Source organism: Lathamus discolor, chromosome 6 (genome assembly GCF_037157495.1).
Source record: "Lathamus discolor isolate bLatDis1 chromosome 6, bLatDis1.hap1, whole genome shotgun sequence".
NCBI classification, from domain to species: domain Eukaryota; kingdom Metazoa; phylum Chordata; class Aves; order Psittaciformes; family Psittacidae; genus Lathamus; species Lathamus discolor.
In genome coordinates, this window is record NC_088889.1 from 20,536,864 (window position 1) to 20,561,863 (window position 25,000).

A 25,000-nucleotide genomic window follows, 5' to 3' on the forward strand; every position below is an offset into this window, starting at 1 on the left:
ATACTGTTTCTGTGAGTAATCAATATATTAATATAGCCAGTAAATGGCAAGGAGAGTTCATATTTATCTTGTTACTTCAAGGCTGTTCATAAAGCTGAGTTCGCAAGCCTGTGAAGAAGCCTGCATTACACCTAACACTGGAATGGAATTCTGTGTTGGCTCTCCATTGGGTTGGCCACAGAAAGAACAGGAAAAGATGGTAATAGAGTAAATAAAGGTAAACTAGGATAAAGCCAAGTGTAAGGCCTACAAATCTAGCAGAGCAATCTCTGCTCATAAATATGACCTACCAAGAGGACACACTGAACACGGCCGTTAGCCCAGCAGAGAAGGACTGATAAATTCTCAGTATAAAAATACCATGATGTTCTCACAGGCAAGAAATATTTAAATTGACATCTGTTTTTCTTGCAGGAAAGTAGTGGAAGTTTCAGCACCGATACATTAATCTAGACATTGCTGTTTCAAGAGCCAGTGACTATTTGAAATGCCAGTGTGAGCCATTTGGTCCCCACTGCTTCAGAGTCAGGAATCCAAAGACAGCAGTTTGCCTGTTGCTGAAGTTTAGCCAACAAGATAGTTTTTCTGGGGTGATGGCTGTAAACTTAGGGAGGTGATGTGGACATGAAGGATATTTTCTCATGATGAAACAGATTAGAATAATTGACAATAAGAAAGAAAATATAAAGGTTGATGGAGGGGAAGAGAAAGTGAAAGAAAGAGAAAAGAGAAAAAAGAAAGAGAAAGCAAGAAAATGAAAAAGAAAAAAGATATGACTGGTACCACACAGAAATTCACTGCAGGACCTGTAAGAGGCAGGATGCTGTAGGGAGAATTAAAATGTGATGTGCAAGCTAGGTAGACTCAGGGTATATTTATCAAAAAACTGCCCTTCTTAGCCCTTTTGTTTGTGAAGAGTAATGGTACAATACCAACAACCTCTTTACTCCCGCACAGCATTTCCCAGAGGTCACCAGGAGCCAAACTAAACTGCAAAATCAATAACTGTTCAGTGCGTGGCTCTACAGACCTGTTGCAAAATATCCATCATGACCTCATGGAGCACAGAGCGCAGATAATAGTTTAGGAGCTGTTGCAGCATATCCTTCTGGCAAAGCATAGCACACCAGAGACAGATTGGACCTCTATGCAAACAGCTTATCTCCAAACCACATGAACTACTGGAACAAGACAGCGATTTGTATCTGCATCAGGGCATTTTGCCAGTCTAGCTCTGTCAGACAGATGCCACCAAGAGATGGGCTAGGAAAGCTTCACAGCAATCCAAGCCTGGGCAGAGTAAATTTCAGTTTGACTTTTAAGTCTGTAAAGCTCTAAAGACCTGAGCTCATCTTTGTAAGCAGGACCCAGATCAGTTTGCCTGTGCTCAGGGTTAGCCAGCATGAGAGGCAGAGCTGCGTAACTGTGTCAGTACCGACATATGGCAGATGTCTCTTCGTGTTTGTCAGACACTTTCGATCACCTGCACCTCCATGCACCCCATGGCCACACAGCTGTCCTATGAGCATCCCGCTTTGCATGGCTAACACACCACAGCTGGAAAACTGCCTTCAGCTGAAGGGTATAACTTCCAACACTTGGTCCTCAAGCAGAGTAAAGTCAGGTTGAAGGAAGGTGATGGGGCATCTGGACTGTCTCCTGTCTGAGTTGGTACCCATCTCCCCACCGTGGTAATTATCTCCTGGGCTTCCCTGTGCACCCATGGACATCCATGCTCAACAGCTAGCCCTGTTTTGAGTTTTCTTAGGAGCTGCACTGTGTAAAAGCTACTTCCTGAACTGAGGAGCAGGATGAGTGCTCTCAGCCCCTTTCCCATCTTCCCTTTCCCCATCACATTAAAAGGCAGCCCCAGCAGCAGGTGAGTGCAGCCCATCCTGCTCTCATCAGCACGTCTGGTCCTTGCTGAGCCTCTGTACTTTCAGGATGTCAATTTTGTTCTGTTTATATGCTAGCAAAATTACCAAGTTGCTTTGCAAGCAGGTGAAGCTGCTGAATAATCAGTCTGTCCAGCCACACTGGCAGAGACTTCAGGTCTAAGAGATTTCAAGCAGAATGTCGCTCCCCGGTGCAGGAGCTATTAACTTCCATGAGCTGCAGTGCTTTTCTCCCACAAAAGCCTCATCACTTTACGAAAAAGCCAGCAAACACCTGTGTGATATTTTCAAGCCTCCTCTATTAATCTTTCCCAGCCCTCATTAATTGCAGGTTGTGATCAGCCAATAAGCCCCCCCCCCCCCCCCAGCCATAGTTCTGTGTTCATTCCAGCTGTTTGCCCTCATGCTTACAAAAAGCTCCATGGGCTGCAAGAATACCATTATTATGAGCAACCTTCCTGGTGAATGTTTAAAATCTTCCTGTTGACTAACAGTTCGCCCCCTTTCCCCCTTTCTTTCCAGCTGAGTAGTAATGATTCAAGCAGATTAACTGGTAACTAAAAGCTGTTAACACAGATCATATCCTTTACACAAAATAACCCTAATACTGGGGTTCATCCAAAGGTAATGAGAAAACATTTTCATCAATGCCAACGGGCTCAAACCGAAGTTCAAAGGGAATTCTAGAAAAGGCATAAACATGCTGAGTGTGATCAATAAACAAAGCCGTGTTTTCCTTCATTTGCAGCAGAATCTGCTCCCAAGATCCCCCAAAATATTGGTGCTCCTCTTCCTCCTTGCCCTTTGAAGCATTCACCACAGAGCCCCACATTAAGCACTGCCGCTTCACCTGCAGTTGCATGACACAGGACAGCTTGCCCGAAGAGGCAGCATATCTCTACTGAGACCCACGAAACATCAACAGCTGCTGAATGCTTCATCACTGCACAGACTGGAATAAATAAAACAACCCTAAACCCCTCTCAATGATCCATGACAAACCTACCCCAATGCTCATGGTGAGGAGGTAGGAATTCTGTGTTTTCAAGTCCTAGCACTTCATGGGGCTCAGCTGGTGGCTGCAGAGACAGAAGCAAAAGTCCCCCAGTCTGAGTTCCTGATAGTAGCAGTGTGCAGCTCATTGCTCTTGGGTTTCTGTGGAGAAATAAAAGATTGGAATGAAGGATTTGCTTTTGTTATGACTTTAGATTGCCTTCAATTTGGGTTGAATAGATGTGCTTGGTTTAGTGTGCACATTGCAAGACACGTGCTAATGTGCCTAGCACAAGGGGCTATTGGCATTTTATGATTAAAACACAGGAAAATGAGGCCACTGTGCATAAACAACACCTCTTGTCTCTCTCTTCCAGTAACTGTGACTGTGGGAGGACAACAACACTTGCTGGGACTTTATGACACTGCAGGGCAGGTAAATTAGTGCAAAACATTTATCATTTTCCTTTCCCATGTTTGTTTGTTACTACCATATACTGGCATTTGTTGTTCATGCTGTTTGGGGTTTTTTACAAATACTAACAATCAGTTGTGAGTTACAATGGCTGAACTGCTGACCTTCTCCTTTCTGTTTTCTACATTGAGCTTTTGTTCTGGTTCAGCAATAAAACACACACAAATGCACTCATTCCTAAGACTGAATTTTGTCTAAGCAAAAAAACTACAGCCTGATGAGGCTGGTCAGCCTCCTATATAGCCAACTTTTACTGCAAATATGACCTTTCATGTACAGTCAATATTTTCTTACATTTACCACATGGTGGCATTGAAGATACAGAGAATCCCCATTTCCAAGCTTAGAAACCTAATACAATAGAGTACCTTCCTATTGGTCACCACCTATTGACTTTTTTGACCCAGCCAGATTGGCATCCATCCCAACATCTTCCTTCCAGGACAAGGGTCCATTACAGGAGAGTCTGTACCTCATGCTTACTTAGATATATAATTCTTTAACTGTTTTTGCTGTCCACAGGCTGATACAGTGTGCTTGCACTAAAGGTTTGCAGAGCAACTCTGGTCTGTGGGCTCATTTCATCCCCCTGGAGAGGAGGAGAGTGTTTCTCACCACCTGGTCTGCTAGTAGAAGGGCAGAAGAGGGTACAGGGAGCAATGTATTTTCATGGTGAAACTTTCCTCTCCTATCTCCAAATGCCAGCAACAGACAGAATAAAGAAATGACCACAGCCTGCACAGAAACCTTGCAGAAAATCACCTACAGAGAAGCAAGGGAGTAGGTCCAGGTCCCAGCTCCCTCCCAGCCTGGGGAGGTTGGAACCCATATCCGCCAGCTCCTCCAGTCACAGCTGGAACTGGAGGCACCAGGAGAGGAAAGCAGATCTGGGAGCCTGCTTCACTCCCTGGGACCCAGGAGCCCTGCATGCATGGCTTCGCTTTCAGGAGCACTTCTTGGCCGTGCTTTTTTTGGCCATGACTGACTGCTATGAAATGCATAAACAATGCAGAAGGAGACCCTCCTGTCTCGGAAGGCCACGTACTACAGAAAATACTTCGCAGCAGTATGCAGAGGTCAAAAACCCCATCAGGACAAACTGCCATTTCCAGAAAAACCTGCACGCAGCAGGAATGGGGCTTTTATGCTTTGGGTATCTCTTCTTTTTTTTTTTTTAATATTCCTTTTATTACATGTGTTTAGGCAGCAGTGGTCACTTCATAGCTAGCTTGGTGTCACTTACCATCCACTCATCCTTTCTAGCCACATGATGGAAACAGATGATCCAAAACCAGTCCCACAATATGATGTAAATCACCTATGCCATATTCAATTTTGTATTCTGCACTCATAAATGCAGAGCTTGGAGTGTCTGTCATGATCCAGCCTCATGGCAAGCCTTCCCAAATGAGACATGGTCTTATATTCAGTTCTCAGTCAGATTTTACCTAGTGCCTTAATTTTTCTGCTTTTTTCCCATAGGGCTGGCACTTCCACCTGCCACCCTTTTCCTCAGTGACACATCCTCTTATTTGTCCTCCTTAGCCAGAAGAAACTAATCAGTGACAAACTTCCCCCCGCCATCCAGAGTCATTTTGCCGTCTCCTGCTTCAAACTAGCCAGAACACCATCTGCCCCCAAGAACCACATCAGGCTCATTTCCCTTTCAGACCCTGGGCCAGGGGACGTGGCCATCTAGTCAAAACTCAGAGCATGAATCACTTCTTCATGACCAGACTCTATCTCCGTGGAGGCTGAAGGGACGATGCTTCCCACATGCTCAGGCTATAACAACAGATCATCTGGGTTGTTTCCTCCCTCCTCCTTGTGTCGTGTGGCTTTGCAAAGGCATCAGTGTGAAGTCATAGCCAAAAATAGCATTTGACATTACAATGCTATAAAACATATGCTAATGAAATAACAATTGGAAAACGTACTCCTACAGCAGGACCCTTTGTCAGCCTGAAGGGAGAACTGGCAGAGACCCCAGATCTGGGGTATCTGGTTTTCTGCATCCCTGGCACAAACAGTTTTAGGAGGAAGAAAACAGGTCTTTAACAGGCTGACAATGGTAGGGAGCCTATGTGAGACCATCACGGCAGCAACGTAAATAAAGCAAAGTCTGCTATACTTTCTGGGCCTGAATACTGCAAGGCTGATGGCAGTGATAGAATGGGGAGGGAGCAACACCAGTCAATGTGCCTCAGCTCTGGCAAGTCACAGTCAGGTAATTCAGCAAGGCCAAGGTCTGGAGCTGGCAGCAAAATAGAGCATGAAACAAATCAATAATCATCTACAGCCCAAGCCCATGAGGACTCAGGTCCATTCCCAAACACCACCTGCAGCACTTCTGGTTATGTCCCATACCCATGCAGAGTCCAGTCCCTTTTTTACACTATTCATTTGCTTGACTTCAACCATCTCTCAACGAGAAATGATCCTGATGCGCCATATCTCATAGTGGTCCATTAAAAGGTTTTATAGCCTTCTCCTGGAGAGCAGGTACAGCGATTGGATGCTTGTATCTAATTGAATCCTTGTCTGATGTGGTTTGGAGGCCAGTCCACAGACACAGGCATGTACAGAAGCCCAGATAATTCTTCTCCACCACATTTGTGCTTGCACTTCAACACGTCCATGCAAGCCCCATGTGCCCTGATGGGAGGTGAGACCGCTGCTATGTGATGCATGACTGTCCCTCCTTACAGTTTATATAATGTTCTGTGCTGCTAATACAGATCAGGAACGCTCCTCCTGAAAAACTATTTTTTAGGGGCTACAAAGGAGCAAGCCAAATAAAATTCAATGCACTCTTCTGTAGCTGTCGCTGCCAGGCAGACACCTGGGGCTTTTAGTTTGCAATTGAAATGGTACAGTAAGTTCCAGCCCCTCTAAATACGCACGCCTGGAATATTGAAACTGGTTATAGTTAGCCAATAGCTTTCCAAGAAAAAAAAAAAATCACTATTCCTCGAGGGCTTGCTGCCACCTCGTGGCTGCTTTAGGAACGTGATTTGCGGCAATTAAACTGAAGGCAGAGGAAATACCTTCTCCAAGCACTAGTATCAGCCCATGTAGATTGTGGTATAAACATACTTAATATCAGATTTTAAGATCTGGGTTAAAATAACGCCCCATAATCAGGCCATGTCTTCCTAGCCCACAGCATCCCCATAAAATTCATCTGTCTCCGTAGTACAATTGCTCCACTGATCCCATCATCTTTACATCCACTTTGCCTCTATTAACTCATCTGCTGGAAGCTGGGTGTCATCTCCAGAGCCTTGTATAAATCTCCTCCCACCAACTTTGTTTCTTCATGGCCTGTATTGCTGATGTCTTGTTCCTTTTGTCTTGTAAATCATTCTTCCAGTTCTACGAGGCTGGAAAGACATAGGTCAATTGACGAGTCCTCTGGCTTTACCCCAAAAGCTATGGTTGAGGGGCTGGAGGCTGTAACTGGTAATTTTCCTGGTGAGGTGGGCTTGGGAAAATGAACATTCAGTTAGACGAAACAAAACATTTTGTTTGTGGTTCAGGATGTTTCTTTGAACTTCTTTTTAATGGTACAGAGCTAAATTTGGCCTCATACTTCCTTTCAGAATAAATAATTAAGGTTTTTTGTTTAGAAAAGGTTGGAGCAGACTGTTTTTACATAATCCATTAGTGTTTTTCTGCAACTAGTGCTGGTACAGAAGTAGCCTGGGCCATGTTATCACTGCATACTCAGTGAACAAAAGACTTTGGCAAGAAGATTTACCAGCCTCAATTCAGAATTAAAGCCCTCTCATTTGTTGATGCAATCAAAGCAAGACAGAAGCAAGGCTGAATTAAAGCACCATCTAATCTGGGCACACAGTGATAAAGTCTTGCAGCAGTTTCTCCTGCCGGACAGGCAGCAGCTCACATTGCTCCTGCCCCTAATGTGGGCTTTCCCTGCCACAAATACATGTTTTCAAGTTTGAGCACCTGCATGCTTTTTTGGTTTTCCTTTTTCATTGAATTGTTAACTGTTTCAGTATCTGCAAAACAAAGCTGCACCAGTTCACTTTTCATACAGTTGTAACTGAAAGAAACCATATTGTAGAGATTAGAGGCTTGTCCAGAATGCAGAAACTATAAACCAAAGACCTAGATCTCAGTCAGGCTTGACAGCAGCATACATTGTTGTTCCCTACACTCTAACTTTGTTCTTTTCCCCTTTTTGAATTCTGGACTCCTCTAAAAAAAAAATTTCAGAACAGAAGCATCTGTTTCATTGCTCTGAAATTTTCTAACAGGTTTCATTGAAAAGAACCCTCCAGACACAGCTACATGTGCTCTCACTATCAGACAGAGCCAGTCTTCTTACTTTCACCTGGTTTGCAAAACCTCCGCTCACTTTCAACATCTCAAGCCTGAAAATAGAACCAAATTCTTCCTTGAAACTCAGCTATCAAAGTCAGCTCACAACATGACACAGCTGTGCTTTGAGCTGTTTGAAAATTCACCTTTTTCACAACTAGCCCATAGAGAAACCATCTCTTTTTCCTCAGTCCAGGGCCTGTGGAAACACTGAATCACCATCAGTGATTTACCCAGCCACTGCAGGCCAGATTTGATCTGCTTTGTGCTTTCAAGATGAGTGTCTTCTGCTGACTGACACATTGCTGCTTAGCATAACATGACTGCAATGGCATCAGATAGCTCAGAGACATCATTTGTTGTGTATGGTCATGTCCATAATGCCTACTGGGGAATAGAAAGCCCATAATATTAACAGAAAAGCCCCTAGTGATGTGTGCTATCAACAAATATTATCTAGTGGTGACAGTGAAATGATAATTCCCAGGATGATATCACAGTGCCAAAGGGCTGAGGCTTGTACACACAGCAATGAGATCAATTTTTGTTATTCCACTAGTGATGGATGCTGTTGAGCATCACCCTCTATGCCACCATCACCACAGATAATGCATACACAAACAAAATGTGTTAGCTTTTTCAGGTAAAGATGCTGACAAAAACAGGTGTCTCCAGCCCACGAGGGGTGATTTTGCCCTCAGCAGCTCCTCAGAGGTTGTAAATGTGCATGAGCATGGAGGGGCGGTGTTGAGCAGTTCATCAAGAGCCAACATGATGCCCCTAGTTGCAGTTATCCCTCAGCCCATAATACACGTGCTATTTTTCCCCTGCAGGAGGACTACAACCAGCTGAGACCCCTGTCCTACCCTAACACCGACGTCTTCTTGATCTGCTTCTCGGTGGTGAACCCTGCCTCGTATCACAACGTCCAGGAGGAGTGGGTGCCTGAGCTGAAAGTCTGCATGCCCAATGTGCCTTACGTCCTCATAGGAACACAGGTAATCCTTCTCTGGGGCATTGCCAGCCATCACAGGGGTCTTCAGAGCGAGGAGATTCCTACTCCACCCCAGGGGTGGCTAGAGGCTGAGCTCTGTGGAAAGGTTTCCTATTTAACTTCTGATGTGATAAGCAACCAGATTAGAGGAAAACTCAGGGACTAAAATGGAAACCAACATGCAGATGTCCCATACTAGTCACAAGTGGCGAAACTCATTCATCTGTTTATTCTAATGTATATACACGAGGCAAAAAGGCATAAATGTCTACACAGAGAAAAGGTTTCTGACAGGCCTCCAGTGAGGAGAAAAAAAACATCAGAGTTTGTGGTTAGAAGCAGAAGCTAAACTTCAAACTAACTTTTAAGAATGGGAATAATTATCCAAATGACTTACTTAGAGACATGGGACGGAAATAGCCTCCCTTTAAGTTTTGATATCAGCATGGCAATTAGTGACTCACTGTCCTGCTTGTGTTATTGTGGATGTTGGACAAAATGACCAAATCACTTTAGTTTAGCCTTAAAATCTATAAATCTATCAATAAAAATAAATACATTTTTAAAAAAGCCTTAAATATGGGTTTGCATCTAGGACACAGAGTGGCTAGAGACTGAGAAAAGTAGGGATATGACCATCTGGAAAACGTCCGAACACAGGAGAGTAGCCTAAGCCAAGTTAGATAAAAAGAGCAAACTCTAGTCAAAGTGAAAAACTTCATGCCACAGGAAAGTCCAGTTGTTCTAACACTGGCTTTGTTTTCCACACTGGAGTAATCCAAATCACCTATTTTGAAATAAAAGTATTGCCCTTTGGATCGCACTCTCTGAAAATGGATGGGTTTGAAATGCCAGAATGCTTCGCTTTGATGTTTTCCATGGAAATAAAGGGTTTTGTTTCAAGTCAGTCAGACTGAGCTGTGTCTGTCTGGCCTGTTAGGATGTTTTTCGGGTGATGCAGTGCAAGAGCAGGCTCCTCTTCCAGTGTGTCTCAGACTTCCACCAACGCTTTTCAAGATGCCTTGTGAGAGCCACTGAGAACTTCATCTTGACTTTACTGAAGCTATCTGAGCTGTGGCCCAATAGGTTGCCAATAAGAACTAATTCGCATTAAACAGAAAAAATAAAAATAAAATAAAAATTTAAATAAAATTAAAAATAAATAATAAATATAAAAATTAAAATAAAATAAAATAAACCACAAACATGTGAGTTCATTTCCAAAGCATCATCTGAGACTATGACAGAAGCCCTTATGCAAGGACATGACTGTGAGTTTGTAAAGCTATGAGTATCTGTCTCAAGCATTAGAGCAAGGCAGTTCTAAGCTCAGGGTCTGTGTATTTTCTAATTAGATTGATCTTCGGGATGATCCCAAAACTTTGGCTCGGCTGCTTTACATGAAGGAGAAACCACTCACCTACGAGCATGGAGTGAAGCTAGCAAAGGAGGTAATAGCTTTTTCTGGGCTCCCATGTTATCAATTGATCAATGCTTTTGATGGGTTTGGGTTTGTTTTTTTTTTTTGTTAGAGGTGAACTCTGGAGCCCATTGGTTGGTCCCAATTGATGTTCATCACTCAGGATGAACACCTGAGCTTGTTCCTTAATCCCACAGGCAGACAGATACAAAATGGAGCAATTATACGACCCCCTTTCTAAAGGTCTGGGCTTCCCTTTGTGGCAAGACACATATGAACGTAAATGGATAATGGAACAGGGTTACTCTGTCTCTCCCAGCAGTGGGTACTAACATTTTCTCTGCTGTCTTTCAGATTGGAGCACAATGTTATCTGGAGTGCTCAGCCCTCACACAGAAGGGCCTTAAGACTGTCTTCGATGAGGCGATCCTGACCATTTTCCACCCCAAGAAGAAGAAGAAGCATTGTGTGAAGTGCCATAGGTGCTGCACCCTTGTGTGAAGTCACTTGGAAAGAAAAGCGAGATGAGTTCAATGAAACAAAGCAGGTTAGAAAGGCAATGAAGGTCACATGCAACTGAAATGGGGAACATGACCAGAAAGGGGTCCTTCTTACCCAAATATAGGAGCCCTCTGTTCTGTGAAACCTCCAAGTTGAATCACACTAGGCCAAATCATGTCTATGTGCTTTCCTAACCCTCCAGAGTTGTATGCAGCCTGCTCCCACTACTGCAGACTGCACTGAGGCAACAGAAACCAGAATGCCTGCTCCTGCTTGACTCTTCAACTTAGGAATAAGGTGAAGGTGGCATATGGAAAAACAAAGTTCTAAAGGTGGTGAAAGAAACAAGAGAAACTCCATTTCTGGCCTTAAACAAGAATCAACCAAAATTAGGAATTTGCAGTACTTAGGGATTGAATATGAATTGACTGAAAGCACATGGAGATCTGTAGAAATCTAATATGTAACATATACACTATAGGTAGGATGTACTTTTTAACTACTTTTCTTTTATAAGACTCACTAGTTCAGGATATGCTTTAGTTTGTTCAAATTGCATGGAAGCAAAGGTGGAGTGATTCCAGTTTGTTTTCACTTAATGGTGAAACCTCACAGCATCAGGATGTTGCTGCACCCAAGCTATCAAAATGGATCAACATTTACCTCCAGACTTAAGGAATGTTCTTACAACGAAAAAATGCAAATAATTGTATTTTTACAGGGGAATGTTCGGGCTGAGCCACGTTTCCATAAGCTGGGAAAGGAAGAACAGAGTTGTAGCATTAATGTACTGAAACCAAGAAAGTCTACCACCAAAGAATATAGCCCTGGACATGAAATAGCAGCATGGAACAATCTCCTTTCCAAACTGAGAACATGAATGAGACACATTGCCATGGCAACTGAAAATTTACCTTATAGATCAGCTGGATTTCTACATCTCACCCGGCAGACAAGAATAGCAAAAGCCAAAAAGCCAAAGGTCATACTGACTCCAAGTGCTTTAAGGTGATCCAAATGCCTTAAGATTTTTTTTTCTTTTAATGGAGTATCTCATGTAAAAAAAAACCTATCAAAGTTGAGTTGTAAACATGTTGATTTATTGTAGCCTTCTTCCCCCCATTCATTACTTCCTTCTTTGTTCCCATTTTTCCATCTTCATTACTGTGAGTGCTGTTTAAGTTGCAGCCTGGCTGCAGTCAGCAGGAGTGAACTTTCACAAAAGTCACAGGTGATTGGCTGCAGCTGACAGCACAGAGATGGGATGTCCAGACCTTCAGGGAAGGGAAGCTGCCTGTTAGCTCTCTTTGCTGTTGAAGAAAGTGTGCCTTTTCAATAAAGCCTCTCCAGGGAGGCTGTACATACCACAGCAACACAGATGCTCAGAGGTGAACTTGACGGATATCTTGTTACTTGCATCTGCCTTCAGGTACCCTGGCAATGCCATGAGACTGTCTTGTTATGGATTCCATTCCCCAAGCAGAGAACCACAGCGCCAGCAAATACAGATTTGAAAACCTCTGATGTAACTTCTTGCAAAAGCAATGCCTGTAATTTCAGAAGTGCTGTAGCAGTAAGCAAGTAACAGCAGTGCACCTTCCCAGCCTTGGGGCTTTCCCCCACACCCCACTCCAGGGCACTGCCAGCCCACTCCTCAGAAGCACAGTAGCATGGCTGAGCACCCACATGCAACCAGAAGAACGCGTGTGATTAGTGGTGAATTATAGACTCACTGTTACTTGGAGCAACTAGTGACTTCAGCAGAACTGTAGGAACTGCACCCTTGCCACAGAGAAGGGAACAAGCATGATGCAGTGCCCAGTCCTGCAGTCATCAAGGATTATGAATCCAAGCTCCTTTAGCACAAATTCACTTTACCATGGACACCTACAGAAACCAGCTTTGAGACCCAGAGATGTTTCCAGGTAGAAATCAACAGTTTTCTCTGACCAAAGTGATCAAATTCAAGGCAAGTGCATTGTTGCCACTATCCAGCCAACTTTCCACTCACCATCTCTTTCCTGCAGCACACAAGCATGGATGAAAACAACATTATGCTAAATCAAAGTGAGAAAAGAAAGATTTCCTCGCTGCTGTCATTCTTTTTTCCTATTTTGTATTTTGTTTTATTATGTCCCAGACATTTGCTTCAAATGGACTGGCTGACAAAGCACAGCTCAGAGTGAGGACAGTGTTGAAGCCTGGTGAAGGAGTTCATGTCATGCTGCAGAGGCTGTGTTGCCATCCCCAGGCAGAGCATTGAGTATTCACATGGCTGGGAGACTGGCAATCAGCGGAACTATAATGTGTAAAGAGATAGTAGGGGAGTATGAGGAAAATTAGGAGTAGATTCAATCGATAAATATTTAGGTAATGTTTGTTGTGTTACAACATAACTAGAAGGCCACTGAAACAAAAAGAAAAGCCTTTCAACGGATTTTAGAGAAAATTAGAGCTTTGTTGTGCTGCCATTTACTTCAGTGGAAATAAAATAGGATGATTACTTTGTTTTAGCTCATGTAGGTTGCTGTAGAGCGCTAGCCTATATACAAGTCTCTGGTTAAAGTAAGTGAAGTCTGTTTTAGCTGAAGCACAATGCAAACATTCAGATTGGAGCTGCCAGAAACTCTTCGAGCTTTACAAAATACATAGGAAATAGAAATCCAGACTGACAGCTGAGCTTATCATAAAATAATGAGCGCACTGGAAAAGCGCAGTCTAGCATTCCCAGCATGCCCAGAGAAAACCACAAATAATCAAATGATATTTTCGTTTGCCACCAAGTATCAGGGGTGTCTGTTAATACTAATGGGATGGAATGGGATAGGAATATACAATAAAAAAACAAATAGGAAGTTGTAGCACTAATGTAACTGCAGTGGCTCGAGGACATTCAATTTAAAAACACATGGTGATGTAGAAGCTAAAATGGTACTGTCCGAATGCATTAAACCACGGCACCCTGCCCAAATCATCGCAACTCTGTTTGAAACTACAGTTTTTAAAATAAATATTTTAAAAAGAGCTATGATTAATTCAGACCCCATAAACATTATTGCTGTATTAGATTATGTAGATACACTTATCCATTCAATGTTGAACCTTACTCAAGGATCTGCCCTCTTACGCTTACTATTTTGGGGAGGCAGGAATAGCACAGGCCAATAGTTTTTAAAAAGGGCTTGTAGGCAGATGGAAGGAGACTCATTGACTATCTGGCAAGTCCTACCTAATACCTTTTCTAAAAGCCAACAGATGGTGTGTGAAGAGGCAGCAAAGCTTATTTTCAGAAATATCACAACACCAGACACAGTGCAAGCACAGGCATAAGGCAACAGATATAAACTTCAAGTTATTTTCAAGCACCATTAGTAACAAGACAAGAAAATCAATAAATGATTGCCAGGTGAAAGGAGATAGGCTTGCTCAGTGTAAAATGAGATAGAAACCAAATCCCAATTTCACCTTCAAAGGAACACTGTTAGGAGAGTCATAGAGGCTATAAACTGTGGGGAGTGAAGGCAATAAGATTTGCATGAAAAACAGTCTGGGAATGAGCTCTGAGGCTTTGATGCTTCACAAGCCCTGGGGCAGTAAGTTGGAATGTTGAAAGACAGGAAAGGTAAACAAGCAAGCCTTGGGGGGATAGGCCGGGATGTTGTGGCGGGGGAGATCTGCATGCTGAAGCAACTGAAACACCCCACTCTGGTGAACCTGCTGGAAGTGAATGAGGCACCACAAAGACTTCCACAAAAAAAATCGGGGAGAGCCCCATGCAGGTCCATCTAGGAGCATTTGTTCAACCAGGTATAAGTCTAGCAGATGTAACTTCACCATGCAAGCTGCCATGTCCTTACAAAAGCCTCTCTAATCCAGACATGCAAGATGCCCATCTTCTTCCATAGCTTCCTTATGGTCCATCACCTTTTCTGTAGCTTTTTTCCCCCACGTGGCACAGTAAATACCTCTTGATTCACCATACTGAAACTTCATCTGGTTTAAAAATATATTGCAGTGGCATCAACCAGGTCAGGTTTGTTTAGAAGCACATTAGTCTTCGCCAGCAAAGCAATCAACGTATGCTCACGTTGGCCCAGAGACCATTTGTTCAGTAAACAGGTAGCATGCAGGAATCTGCCTGCACGTGCCTTTCTCCCTAAATTTTCCTTCTCACTGAAGAGGATTTGTAATGTGTTTTGTCCTACATAAGAAAGCAAATCCAGAAATCACAGAACGTTTTCTTGGTGCACAACTTTCTAGGACTGGGGGAGTATCTGTTCTAGCAAGAGGTGAGCAGGGAGCAACCCATGTCAGATAACTTCTAGACACATTTAACATTTGTAAAAATGAATCTCTACTATAAATGTTATTTTCCTCTTAGTGAATAAAGGCCCTCTGAAATCAGGAAAAAGCCTCCACTCTTTTTGGTAGTGGCTTTGTGATCTCAGCTGTCTTCACTTATCAAAACAAAAATATGAATAGAAGTATTTTTGCATCAGAAAGTGGGACAAAACCAATTAGAAGCAATGAGTGCAATCGAATGGCATCTGCACTTTTGCTTTGGGGGAGAGATGCAAAATCAGGGCCCAAAGCTACAATTAGTCAGTTTGATCCTAAAATTTAAGTTTCGTTTTAAATGTTAAGGGATGCTCACAACTAGGATGAAAAAAAATACTCTTCTTTGTTTCAGTTAAAGCTGTCAGAAACATGTGAACAGGAATCTATTTTTCCTGGGCAGTTCCAGGAACCCCAATAGAACAGCAAAAAGAGTCAGAACCTCGTTGTCAGAGGAAAATGAGCTCACAAACCCTTATGTCACAGAGCAACAACCAAAACTCTCATGAATTGATGTCAGTGGTGAAAAATCTCTTTACCTTTGAAAATATGTTAACAGAAATAACTTTGAACATGACTCCCACCCCCTCTCAGAATGTGCAGACTGTAATGCAGTGTTTGGCTGCTTCTCCTAACTACAATTTTAGGGTGGGATTTTCAAAGATTCTGTATTTTGGCTTTGTTTCAATTCTCATGAAGACAATGGAAAATTTCAATGGGGTTCACACATTACTAGTGCAGAAAGCATCTGAGTCTTTCCTCCTTTTCTGCCCTTTATTGTTGCTGACCAAGCTTTGAGCACACAGATACGCTGAGCCAGGTCCAAGAACCTTTTATACCTTTTGGAGGTTGCATACTCCTGAAAGAAGTTAGGCATCTGGAGACTTCGCTGGTCTGATCTTCAGCTTGAGCTTTGGAGACTGGATTTATAACTCTTCTTTTCAACCATTACTGAGGCTGAAGATGAAACTGATGATAGTAACAGTGTAATATTCAAGACAAATGGTATCTATCTTTTCTGAGTTTGACACCGCACTAATTGCTGTCATTTAACTTCATCTCTTCCCATTCAGAATGCCAAATTTAATTTTGCATTTGGTTTTGCCAAAGATCAGTTTGAGCTCTTGCTGATACCAACTCTTCTGAATTTTGACTTTGATCGGAGGTTAATGAGTTTGGAATAAACAGTTGTCACCAGCCTACAGTTTCCAGGTCTTTCAACAAAGCAGTTATTTGTACTGATAACATGTAGAAGTTTTTGTCTGATGTCTGTCAAAGTAGTTTGGGTGTAAGCCATATCCATAGCATGACTGTCATACCATCTTTCCCAACACCTTTCCCCAAAATAGGCAGCTGTTCTACCTGCATCACAGATCTGGCAGGCACTGAAGTGCCTTGTCAGTGTGGAGTAAATGAGCACAAACTGTCCTCAAGCTTGTAAATATCGAATCATTAATAAGCAATAACATTAAGCAATGTGAGAGGGAAATGACATTGGCAGTCTTCTTCACTCATGAGCAGAAGTGATGTAAGGTGATGAGCCCAGACTGCCAGGTGAGAAATGCTCCAGAGCAAGGCATAGCACTATGTCCATGCTGTCCCAGCATGTATGGCATGAGCCTGGCAAAAGCCTCTGTGGAGTCACACTGGGATACCTGGGGCACAGCAGCACCTTGAGACTGGGAGGGCATCAAAGAAGGCTGCAGAGGAGCAGGGAGATGGACCTGAATTGTCCTTGAGTGCAAGATTAACCTGTTACGATGTTGATGCAGTTGTCAGATACAAGCATTTCACTGCAAAGAGATTCTCTGCTCCCCTGAGAACACAAGAAAATTTCTTTCCTTCCTTTTTGTGTAGTACTTTAGCAATACTTAAAAGTAACGCTGCAACAAGTTATTCTAATTGAAGCAGATATAATGACCTCAGCACAAATCAGGACATAACACATCATCAGTCAGCTCTCAAGATAAGAAAAAGAGTCATTTACTTGATGTGACGAACTGAATTTTTCTCTCTTAAAAGTTATTGTTTGCAATATTGCTGGAGTATGGGGCTGGTAAAACCAAAGGATGAGTACTAAAACGTTACCTTTGACTTTTGAATGGTATATCTTTTTCTCTAAGATTCATGAAAACTTCAGAATTCATGTCAAAGCAATAAGATTTCAAACCAAGGAAACTTTTTTCCAGCAATTACATTTTTCCTAGTTTAAAAAGCATGTAAACACTATTAGTTTCCTATTTACAACACATGATTCTGTACTCTTTTGCTTATCCTCTTTTAAACATGTAATTATTGTATATTGTAACTGCACATTAATATCATCTATTGTACATAGTTTTATTTTAACAAAATAAATGTATTACTAAGTATTTTGACAGCATCATTTAGAGAAGGTGTGGTGCTCTGTTTATTTTCCCAGATGTCAATCACATAAAACCTGGAGGACAATTCAGATAGGAAAACCATGTACTAACATACAGGGCTGCTTTTTGATAGTTCTGGAACCACCTGAACCTTCCAGTGTCCCCTGCAGAATGTCAAAGAGGAGGTGACACTGCAGAGGTTTGCTTGTCTCAGGCATGTTCCTCCCGGGAGTTTTCCACTAGGAGTTTTGGGGGGAGTTCGTTACTCCCTGACAAACCTAACACAGAGATTACAAAACTCTTTGATAAACCCTCATTGATAGTAAGGAAGATGAGGAGCTGTGTAGCCTTTTGTTCAGCACATAGGCCAGGGTGAATCAGGAGAGAAAGTGAAATGCTGAAAGGGCTGAAGAAGTTACATAAGGAAAGACAGCCCTTAATGCTGGACTGGAATCAAGAATATGACTGGCTCTAGGCATCCAGGGATTCAGTGCAGCAATGTGGCTTTCGTCTAAAATAAAAAATTAAATTAAAAAAAAAAAATTTTTGTTTCTTTGCTTTTCATTAGCATTGCTTTCAAGACCAGAAGCAATCCCATTGAACAGCAGGTCTGATCTTCAAATTGAGACTATAAATCCCAGCGTTCCTGAGCAACATCCCTAATAACGATTGGGCTAAAGAAGTAAGTTTCACCAGAGAAAGGCTTTTTTGTGTTCCTGCAGTCTGCAAACCTCAGCAAGCTTAACTAGCCCCTGCTTGGGGCACTCATTCGCAGAACAAAGGGTAGCAAGTTCTATTCCTAACAAAAAGGAGCTGCAGCATGAATACCTGGATGCTATAAATAGATAGGTTCCCCAAAGAGCCAGGACAATTCAAGAGGGCCCATGACATTTATCTGCCCTGGAGGAAGCTCTAGTATTAATAACCAGACTTTCCACAACCAGACTTTCTCTGGGAAGAAACAGCATGGAGAAACTGCATCTGGGATCAACAAGATGCTGAATACATCCGCCAGAGCAGAAACTTCCTAAACTGCTGCCTGCTAAAGCTGGGTGTTATAGCCAGGGAAGGATATATACAGCCCTGATGCTTTCACATTTCCCTGAGGATCCACTGCTGGCTACTGTCAGCAGCAGGATACTGGGTGAGACAGCCCTTTTCTTCAACCCTGGGCAGCAGTTCCTATGTTTTCTTGTGAATACAGTGAGAGCAAGACAGAGCTGCTTGTCTCATCCACCAGAAAACAGTCAGAAACGTGTCAGAACATCAGAAAGTGCAAGAAACGTGTCCAGGGAAGCACCCTACCCTTCCTCTAATTGTCGCTCAGGTTTGAAGACAGGGTGAAATATCCTGATTTCTGACACAGTCTGTCTGGCTGGGCACGCTAACTGCAGCACGGGAATGAGGGGAGCTGAACTGCAAGACCCAGGGGACTTTTGTAACCACCACATAACAGGAAAGCATTGTGAAAAATCAAAGCACTGCATGACTGTGACTATTGCTGCTCAAGTCGAAAAAGTGACAACAAGCCTGAGAAACTGAGTGCTGTGCGGAATATAGATATGACTCATTACAAGCAACCTGACAATCTCTACATTACAAAACACACCAGGAGGAAAATAATGGCTTTATTATCAATCCCACTGTTCAGAAGGGAAACTGAGGCACAAAAAAATCCGCCGATTTCTCCCTCCTCACTTGGGATGCTTATGGCAGAGCCAAGAGCCAAGTACAGTCCCTAAGTTGCACAGTCATGCCTTCTCCATATATCCACCTTCTCCTTCCTGAGCAGGCAGATAAAGCCACCTCCCTTACAGAAAACTTTTCACTGCAGCAGCAGGCATTCCAAGATGGGGCTGCAGAGCTGTGAATGGTTCAATACTGAGGCTTTGTATAGGAGATTCTCTCTCAAGTCGTTGCTTTGCAAGATACAGTTCTCCCAGGCAAGCCTAGTTCCCTCCATACATGTTGAGCAAAATTTCCTTCCCTTGCTTTTACATAGTTCAGCTCATGCCAGACTAAATGTGCAGTAGCAAATGACACTTTTAAGAGCTCCACATTGCAGTATGTGAGGATTTTCGTTTGGTGTTAGTGGTCAGTGTCCAGGTGAAGGGGACAACCAATGTGCTACAAAAGCACAGTAAGGGCTTTCATGGGAGACATGGCAGCCTCTGTAACAAACACTCCTTGCAAATTCATTCACCAGAGACAGCTGTTTGAGGGCTGTTTAATTGCTTTGGACAGGGAGGATGGTGAGATTTAAATCTGTGGCTTTAAAGAGCATAAAAAGGCCCCCAAGGAGATGAAGGTTGCCTGGAAAGGGCCTTCTCATGCTTTGAAATGTGTGGGCTACATTGACTGCCTGTAAATTTTGAGCAGAACATGCCATTCCAGCTGCAGCAAAAAGGGTGTGAAAGCTAAAAGACCTTGTTGCAAGTATTAAAACTGATGGGAATTGAACAGAATGAAACATTAGCAGTGTAATAAATTCTGGAAAAAAGCCCCTGGTTTGAACTCACAAGCAGCACGAATGGTGCTGGGTCTTTGAAAGTCACTTGTGGGAATCCAGCATATCTGGATGAAGTGGGATATCCACCAGTCAAATAGCCTAGTGGGCTGTGGCATTGGCTGTACTTTCGTCACCCACGAACCCACAGCATCTCCATTCATTTCTGCTTTCCTACTTAAAAGACCATCCAGAAGTGTTAGCATGGTTTCAGTCAATATATCCTTCCCACTCTTCCAGCCTCCAGTTTAGCTGCTACTGCATCAGTCAAAACCCTCTTTCACACTCTGCAGAGTTTTCTTCTGAGCACTTGCTGAGTTTCCCACTGTCTCACCGTATCTGGGTGCAGCCCATATTTCCTGTTGGCTGCAAAGGAAGGAAGTTTGCCACTTTCTAACCCTACTTCTAATCCTGATGCTATAGCACATTCAGACTCCATGAGAGAAGTCCAGTGAAGGAAATGACTTCATATCAGCCTTGAGGAGATGTTTTGCAGGTGTTCACGGCTCTGGCAAAGAGTTTGTAGGAGCTTATAAATATTCTATGCGAGAAATCTTTACACATAAATAAATTCCAATTTGCTCTAAATTGCTTTCATACTACAATGTGGAGGTTTATGAAGGACACAAAATATTTGGTAGGTCTCCCATAATAGTTGTGATACCAGTTAGAATAGTAACAAGATCAGAAGGAGCGTGAGGTGCAATTTGAAACAGAACACAAGAACTTCTTAAAGGGCAGTTAAATCCATCAGCAGAAAACTAGTGCTGCTGCTGTTTGACACAGCACTCTATTCAGAATTAGAGAAGGCAGAGTGATAAAGTCACCTCCTTCCTACTCAACCATAGTGCAGCTTTTACAGTTCCACAGACAAAAAAAATAAAATATCAGCAACTTATCCATTAAACCTGTCTCAATGAGGACAGAACACCTGGGGGAGTTTCCAGCATGAAACCCTGGAAATGAAGGTGGCTGCATCTAGAAGACAAGAGACTTAATTGAGGGAAGGCAGGTGCAGACATTACTCTCAGCAACAGTTCTTTCCTAATGGCTATCTGAGAAGGTGTCTTTGTTTTGTAATCTGGGAATCTCTCCCACTTGGCAACTCTTCCTCCTTTCACATAATTGCCCATTTTGTTCAGGGGAGAATGAGGGATGAACATGGATTTGTCCTCCTGCAGGTGGGAACCAGAGCGCAAAGGCACTTACATGGCTGTGGTGACCAGAGGGCTGTTGCAGCAGCTCCCAGGTGTCCCCTAGTCTGTAAACGGTCTGAGAAGGTGTGAACCATCCTTCAGCATGTTTGCTCTCTTTCCTAACTGGGCTTGTCTCACCCACCCTGGCCACATCACTGACCATTCCACAGCCTTCCCGTAAGCACATCTGGCTGCCCGCAAGCTCTGTGTGCAGCCACAGAGGAGCAGGTCTCCATGGAGCTGAGCAGCACAGGGAAGTGTGGGAACACCCTTTGCAGCCCCCTTTCCCACCAGCTGAGCCAGGGGCTGGCTCACTGAACCCAAACCACAATTGTCATATTTTGGCTTGGTCCCTCTGACTCTGGAAACTGTCAGGAAAGACTCCTTAGGCTCTGCAGAGTCTCACTGATTTTACGTGGAGTCAGTTTCCCTCTGTCCCTGGACAAAAGCAGATGGGAAGATACGTGCTTTTGGTTCTGCAGATTTAATGTGTTTCTTTTTTTTTTTTCCAAGGATTTGACTTTTGAAAGGCAATATTTTTCAACAATATAACTCCAATTAAGCAAATCACTGAAATACGTGCTTAACTGTAAAAGTCCATTGATATTAAGCAAAACACTTAATCACAAGCTTAAGTACTTTGTTAAGTCAGGGCTGAGTATGCATTCACACTAATTTCAAGGTAGTGATTTGGGTATCTATTTCCATTTCATTGGCCTTAAGGCTCTGTCTTTGGCTGCTACTCCTGATAGACCTGAGGGTAAGAAAAAATAATGGTGGGGGTGAGGCGGTGGAAATATTAGTAATTGCATCTACATTGCTGGGAAGGAACTAAAACCTGACATGAATAAAGAAGCTGTTACAGAGGTGGTAATGCCTCTGTGGTCTGCTTCCCCCCCTCCCTTAGTGACTGTTAGGTCCATGTGCGCTTTGTGCACGGAGAAAGGTCACACAGTGTGAAAAGTCTCTAAGGAAGGGAAACTGCATCCTTTCCCCCCCCCCCCCTCTTTTTTACCACAGGATTTGCTATTATAAGGCTGTGCACTACATTTCTACAGCAGTAATGCTTTGAACAGCATGAGGAGTGGGGTTAAGCCTCATCTGCCCAGAAAAGTCAACCATTAAGAGCGTTACAGGGCAAGATCAAATCCTTGACTGGCATAATTAGACCCTCTGTAATGCTGGAGGTACCAGGGAGATGAAGCCAGGGAAGAAGCTGGCCCCTCCTCACCTGACATGGGAAAGGAGAGCTCAGGCAGTTTCACATTCAGTGGTGGCAGTGGAGCAGATGTCACAGTCGCAGCGGATGGCCACAGGGTAGGTGTAGAAGGGATCCACATCGGGGGCACACTTGGGCAGCTTCACTGTCATCATCTTTGTCTCATTGTATGTGCAGACACGGTGGTAAGACTCAATGTAAGGTGGTTCCAGCACCGGTTTCTGTGGGGGAGAAATACCGGCCTCAGGCAAGCAGCAAGACAAACATCTGGGGTTCCAGTTTCCTCAGGGGGATTTAGTGTAAATAGGGGAGCCACTGGATCAGGTGGAAAGGACCATGGAAATAACTTTCAGGATACATCTTTCAAGACTTGCTTCTTGGAGCCCTGCCATGGAGGAAAGTGGGTATATGTGCATGTTTCTCTTTGTTTAAAACATAAAGCTCCAATTAAAGCTGCTTGAAGGAAGACAAAAGCCTACCCAAAAAGCTGGCTTTCAGGAGAATATTAGTGTTTCAACCAAATGCTCAGGTTTGCCCAAAGCAGCTACTTTTTTTCCAAAAGGATTGATTGTCCATCAAAGAAAATGCATTCTGCTGGAAACCCTTCCCTGTGCACAAGCTGCCTAAGAGCAGAGATGCATCCAGGTGCCAAATGGCTGTTTTTTTTCTCAGACAGACCTGTCTTCCCAGTCAGGCTGTGCATCCCACAAAGCCCGATGGAGGTACACCACAGGGGATGAACCTGGCACAGCAGCCAGCCTGGAAGTCTGCAGTTCCTCCTGAGAACAACAGCTTGACCAGAGACCTCAGACGTCAAGAGAAAATGGGAGCCTGAAGGTCCTGAAACCTCCATTGCCATGTAGTATCACAGTGGCATTGCTTTTGCTCAAAAGTGAGTTTTTCCTTGACAGGGGCACCCATTTTCCAAAGACTCCAAGAAGAGGCAGGACACGCAGGAGTGGGAGTCCACTGTCTTGTGAGATGGGACACAGCATAAGGTGATACAACCAGGAGACATTCAAATTTATTCTTTCTTTCCCCCTGTGCTGTGTAAAGAGCCTGCCCTGGGAACCAAGAATGACAGCGTGGAAAAGAACAAATGCAACATCTCAGCAAGAAGATACCCAAACAGCCTCCCTCTTCCCAACACCCCCCTCCACATACATCATGGTGCTTTCTGGAAGCTGTTGAGCTTACAACTGGATGTGTTCAGCTTAACTACATGCCAGTGGTGTTGACGTACACTAAGAAAGTCTTCAAGGTCTATGCTGCCAGAGGAGCTTCAGAGTAGGGGGCACAAGGTGCTGAGAAGTCCCTTGAAGGAACCTTACCCCATCAGGGAAATCTAGCCACTGCTGGCCTTTCCCCTCACCCCAGCAGGCAGTGAAAAAGGGCAGTTAGAGCTGGCATAAAGTCTGTGGATCCTCCTGTGGTCACAGGGTTCTCGTCTTCATGTGGATGAAATCCCTCTGGAGTCACTCAAGACTTCCCTGAACAAATTAAACCGGGACTGGCCCCTTGAGCCTTCCAGTGGCAGAAAGGCGAAGACAGTCAGAAACTTGTCCTCTGAAGTGTGTGTAGAGGAACTTATGCTTTTTCTTCCCCCCCCCCCCCATGCCCCCAAAACATAACCACTTCATATTTATACAGGGCTGTGATTTAAAACGGGACTGAATTAGAAACAGACATTATCTTTGCGATTTGCTTTTTGGAACAAAATCTATTACCCATCAGTTGGGAGCTCCATCTTAATCTCAAAGGAATTTCTTCCAGTAAAGTAACAAAGACCTTCTCTCCATAAGTGTTCAAGCTGTAAGAGGCTTTCAAATCGCATAATGAGGGTATTACATAAGTGCTTCATTAATATCATCACATGCCCCCTTGAGGCAGTGGAAGGAGGGAGGGAACAACTGACAGCAAGCACTGCTGGCAGTGGTAGCGAGGTGGTTGTGGAGTGGGACAGACTTTGCCCTTTGAGTAGTTAGCTGCAAGCTGCTTAACGTTGGGTGGGTTTCTTTTCTTAGGTGGGGAAGCACCTGCACTATATACCACCTCCGGGGGAGCACAATACCCAGGGGTGTTGGTGCCAGCCACCCCCCTCAGCGCCGGCACAGCCTCACCTCCCAGGTCTCGCAGCGTCCCCAGCACGCATCCGTTGTCACTCGCAGCCCTCTGCAGCCGGGTTTCTTGGCCAGGAAAGTGAACTCGCGCACAGCACAGCCAATGAAGGTCCGCAGGTCGATGGCAGAGGTCTGGAGCACGACGCCGCAGCCAGCCAGCAGCAGGAGAAGCACAGCGCCCAGGATCTGGCGGTGGAGCTTCATACTGAGGCAGAAGGGAGAGAAGCAGAGGGGTGGGAGAGCCAGCAAAATCCAAGTACAAATGTACAGGCTCAGCTCAAGCTGGGGCTGCCCTTCCTCCCCTCAGACATGCTGTTGCCCATCCTCATTCTGCCCAAGAGGGACAGATGTGAGAGCAAGGGGCCACCTACCACTTCACCCAGAAGTGGAAAGTCTTAGTGAAAAGGTCTGTAACAGAATACATCAGCTTACAGAGTTTCCCTGCAGGGCAGTGGGTTTTGCCTGGAAGCGACAAAGCCACCAGCCAGTGCCTCAGACCCACAGAAATCTCTATGTTGCAAGTTTACTTTGCAGATAACCTTTCCTACCATCCCGCTTGGGTTGCCCTGAGCTTGCACTAGGCAGGTAGGCCTTTGGCTTCTCTCTCAGTGCACACGCACATTGTTGGCTGAAGTC

The 25,000-nt window shown here is 43.9% G+C and overlaps 2 protein-coding genes across 2 annotated transcripts in view; one reads left to right on the forward strand and one right to left on the reverse strand.

Moving 5' to 3' along the window:
- Positions 1–14,967, forward strand: part of RHOJ (ras homolog family member J) — a 58,781-nt gene extending 43,814 nt beyond the window's left edge. Inside the window, exons 2-5 of the mRNA XM_065683897.1 lie at positions 3,266–3,324; positions 8,541–8,705; positions 10,057–10,152; positions 10,476–14,967. Coding sequence (XP_065539969.1) covers positions 3,266–3,324; positions 8,541–8,705; positions 10,057–10,152; positions 10,476–10,622 — 467 coding nt within the window. The 3' untranslated portion in view covers positions 10,623–14,967. The remainder of the gene's footprint in view (positions 1–3,265; positions 3,325–8,540; positions 8,706–10,056; positions 10,153–10,475) is intronic.
- A 6,785-nt stretch (positions 14,968–21,752) lies between these two features.
- GPHB5 (glycoprotein hormone subunit beta 5) lies at positions 21,753–24,568 on the reverse strand. Its single transcript, XM_065685855.1, has 3 exons — positions 24,365–24,568; positions 22,257–22,465; positions 21,753–21,779 (listed from the first exon to the last, which is right to left on the reverse strand). Exons 1-2 carry the CDS (start codon positions 24,566–24,568, stop codon positions 22,277–22,279), a joined length of 393 nt encoding a protein of 130 aa, XP_065541927.1. The 3' UTR covers positions 21,753–21,779; positions 22,257–22,276.
- Positions 24,569–25,000: the final 432 nt, after the last annotated feature.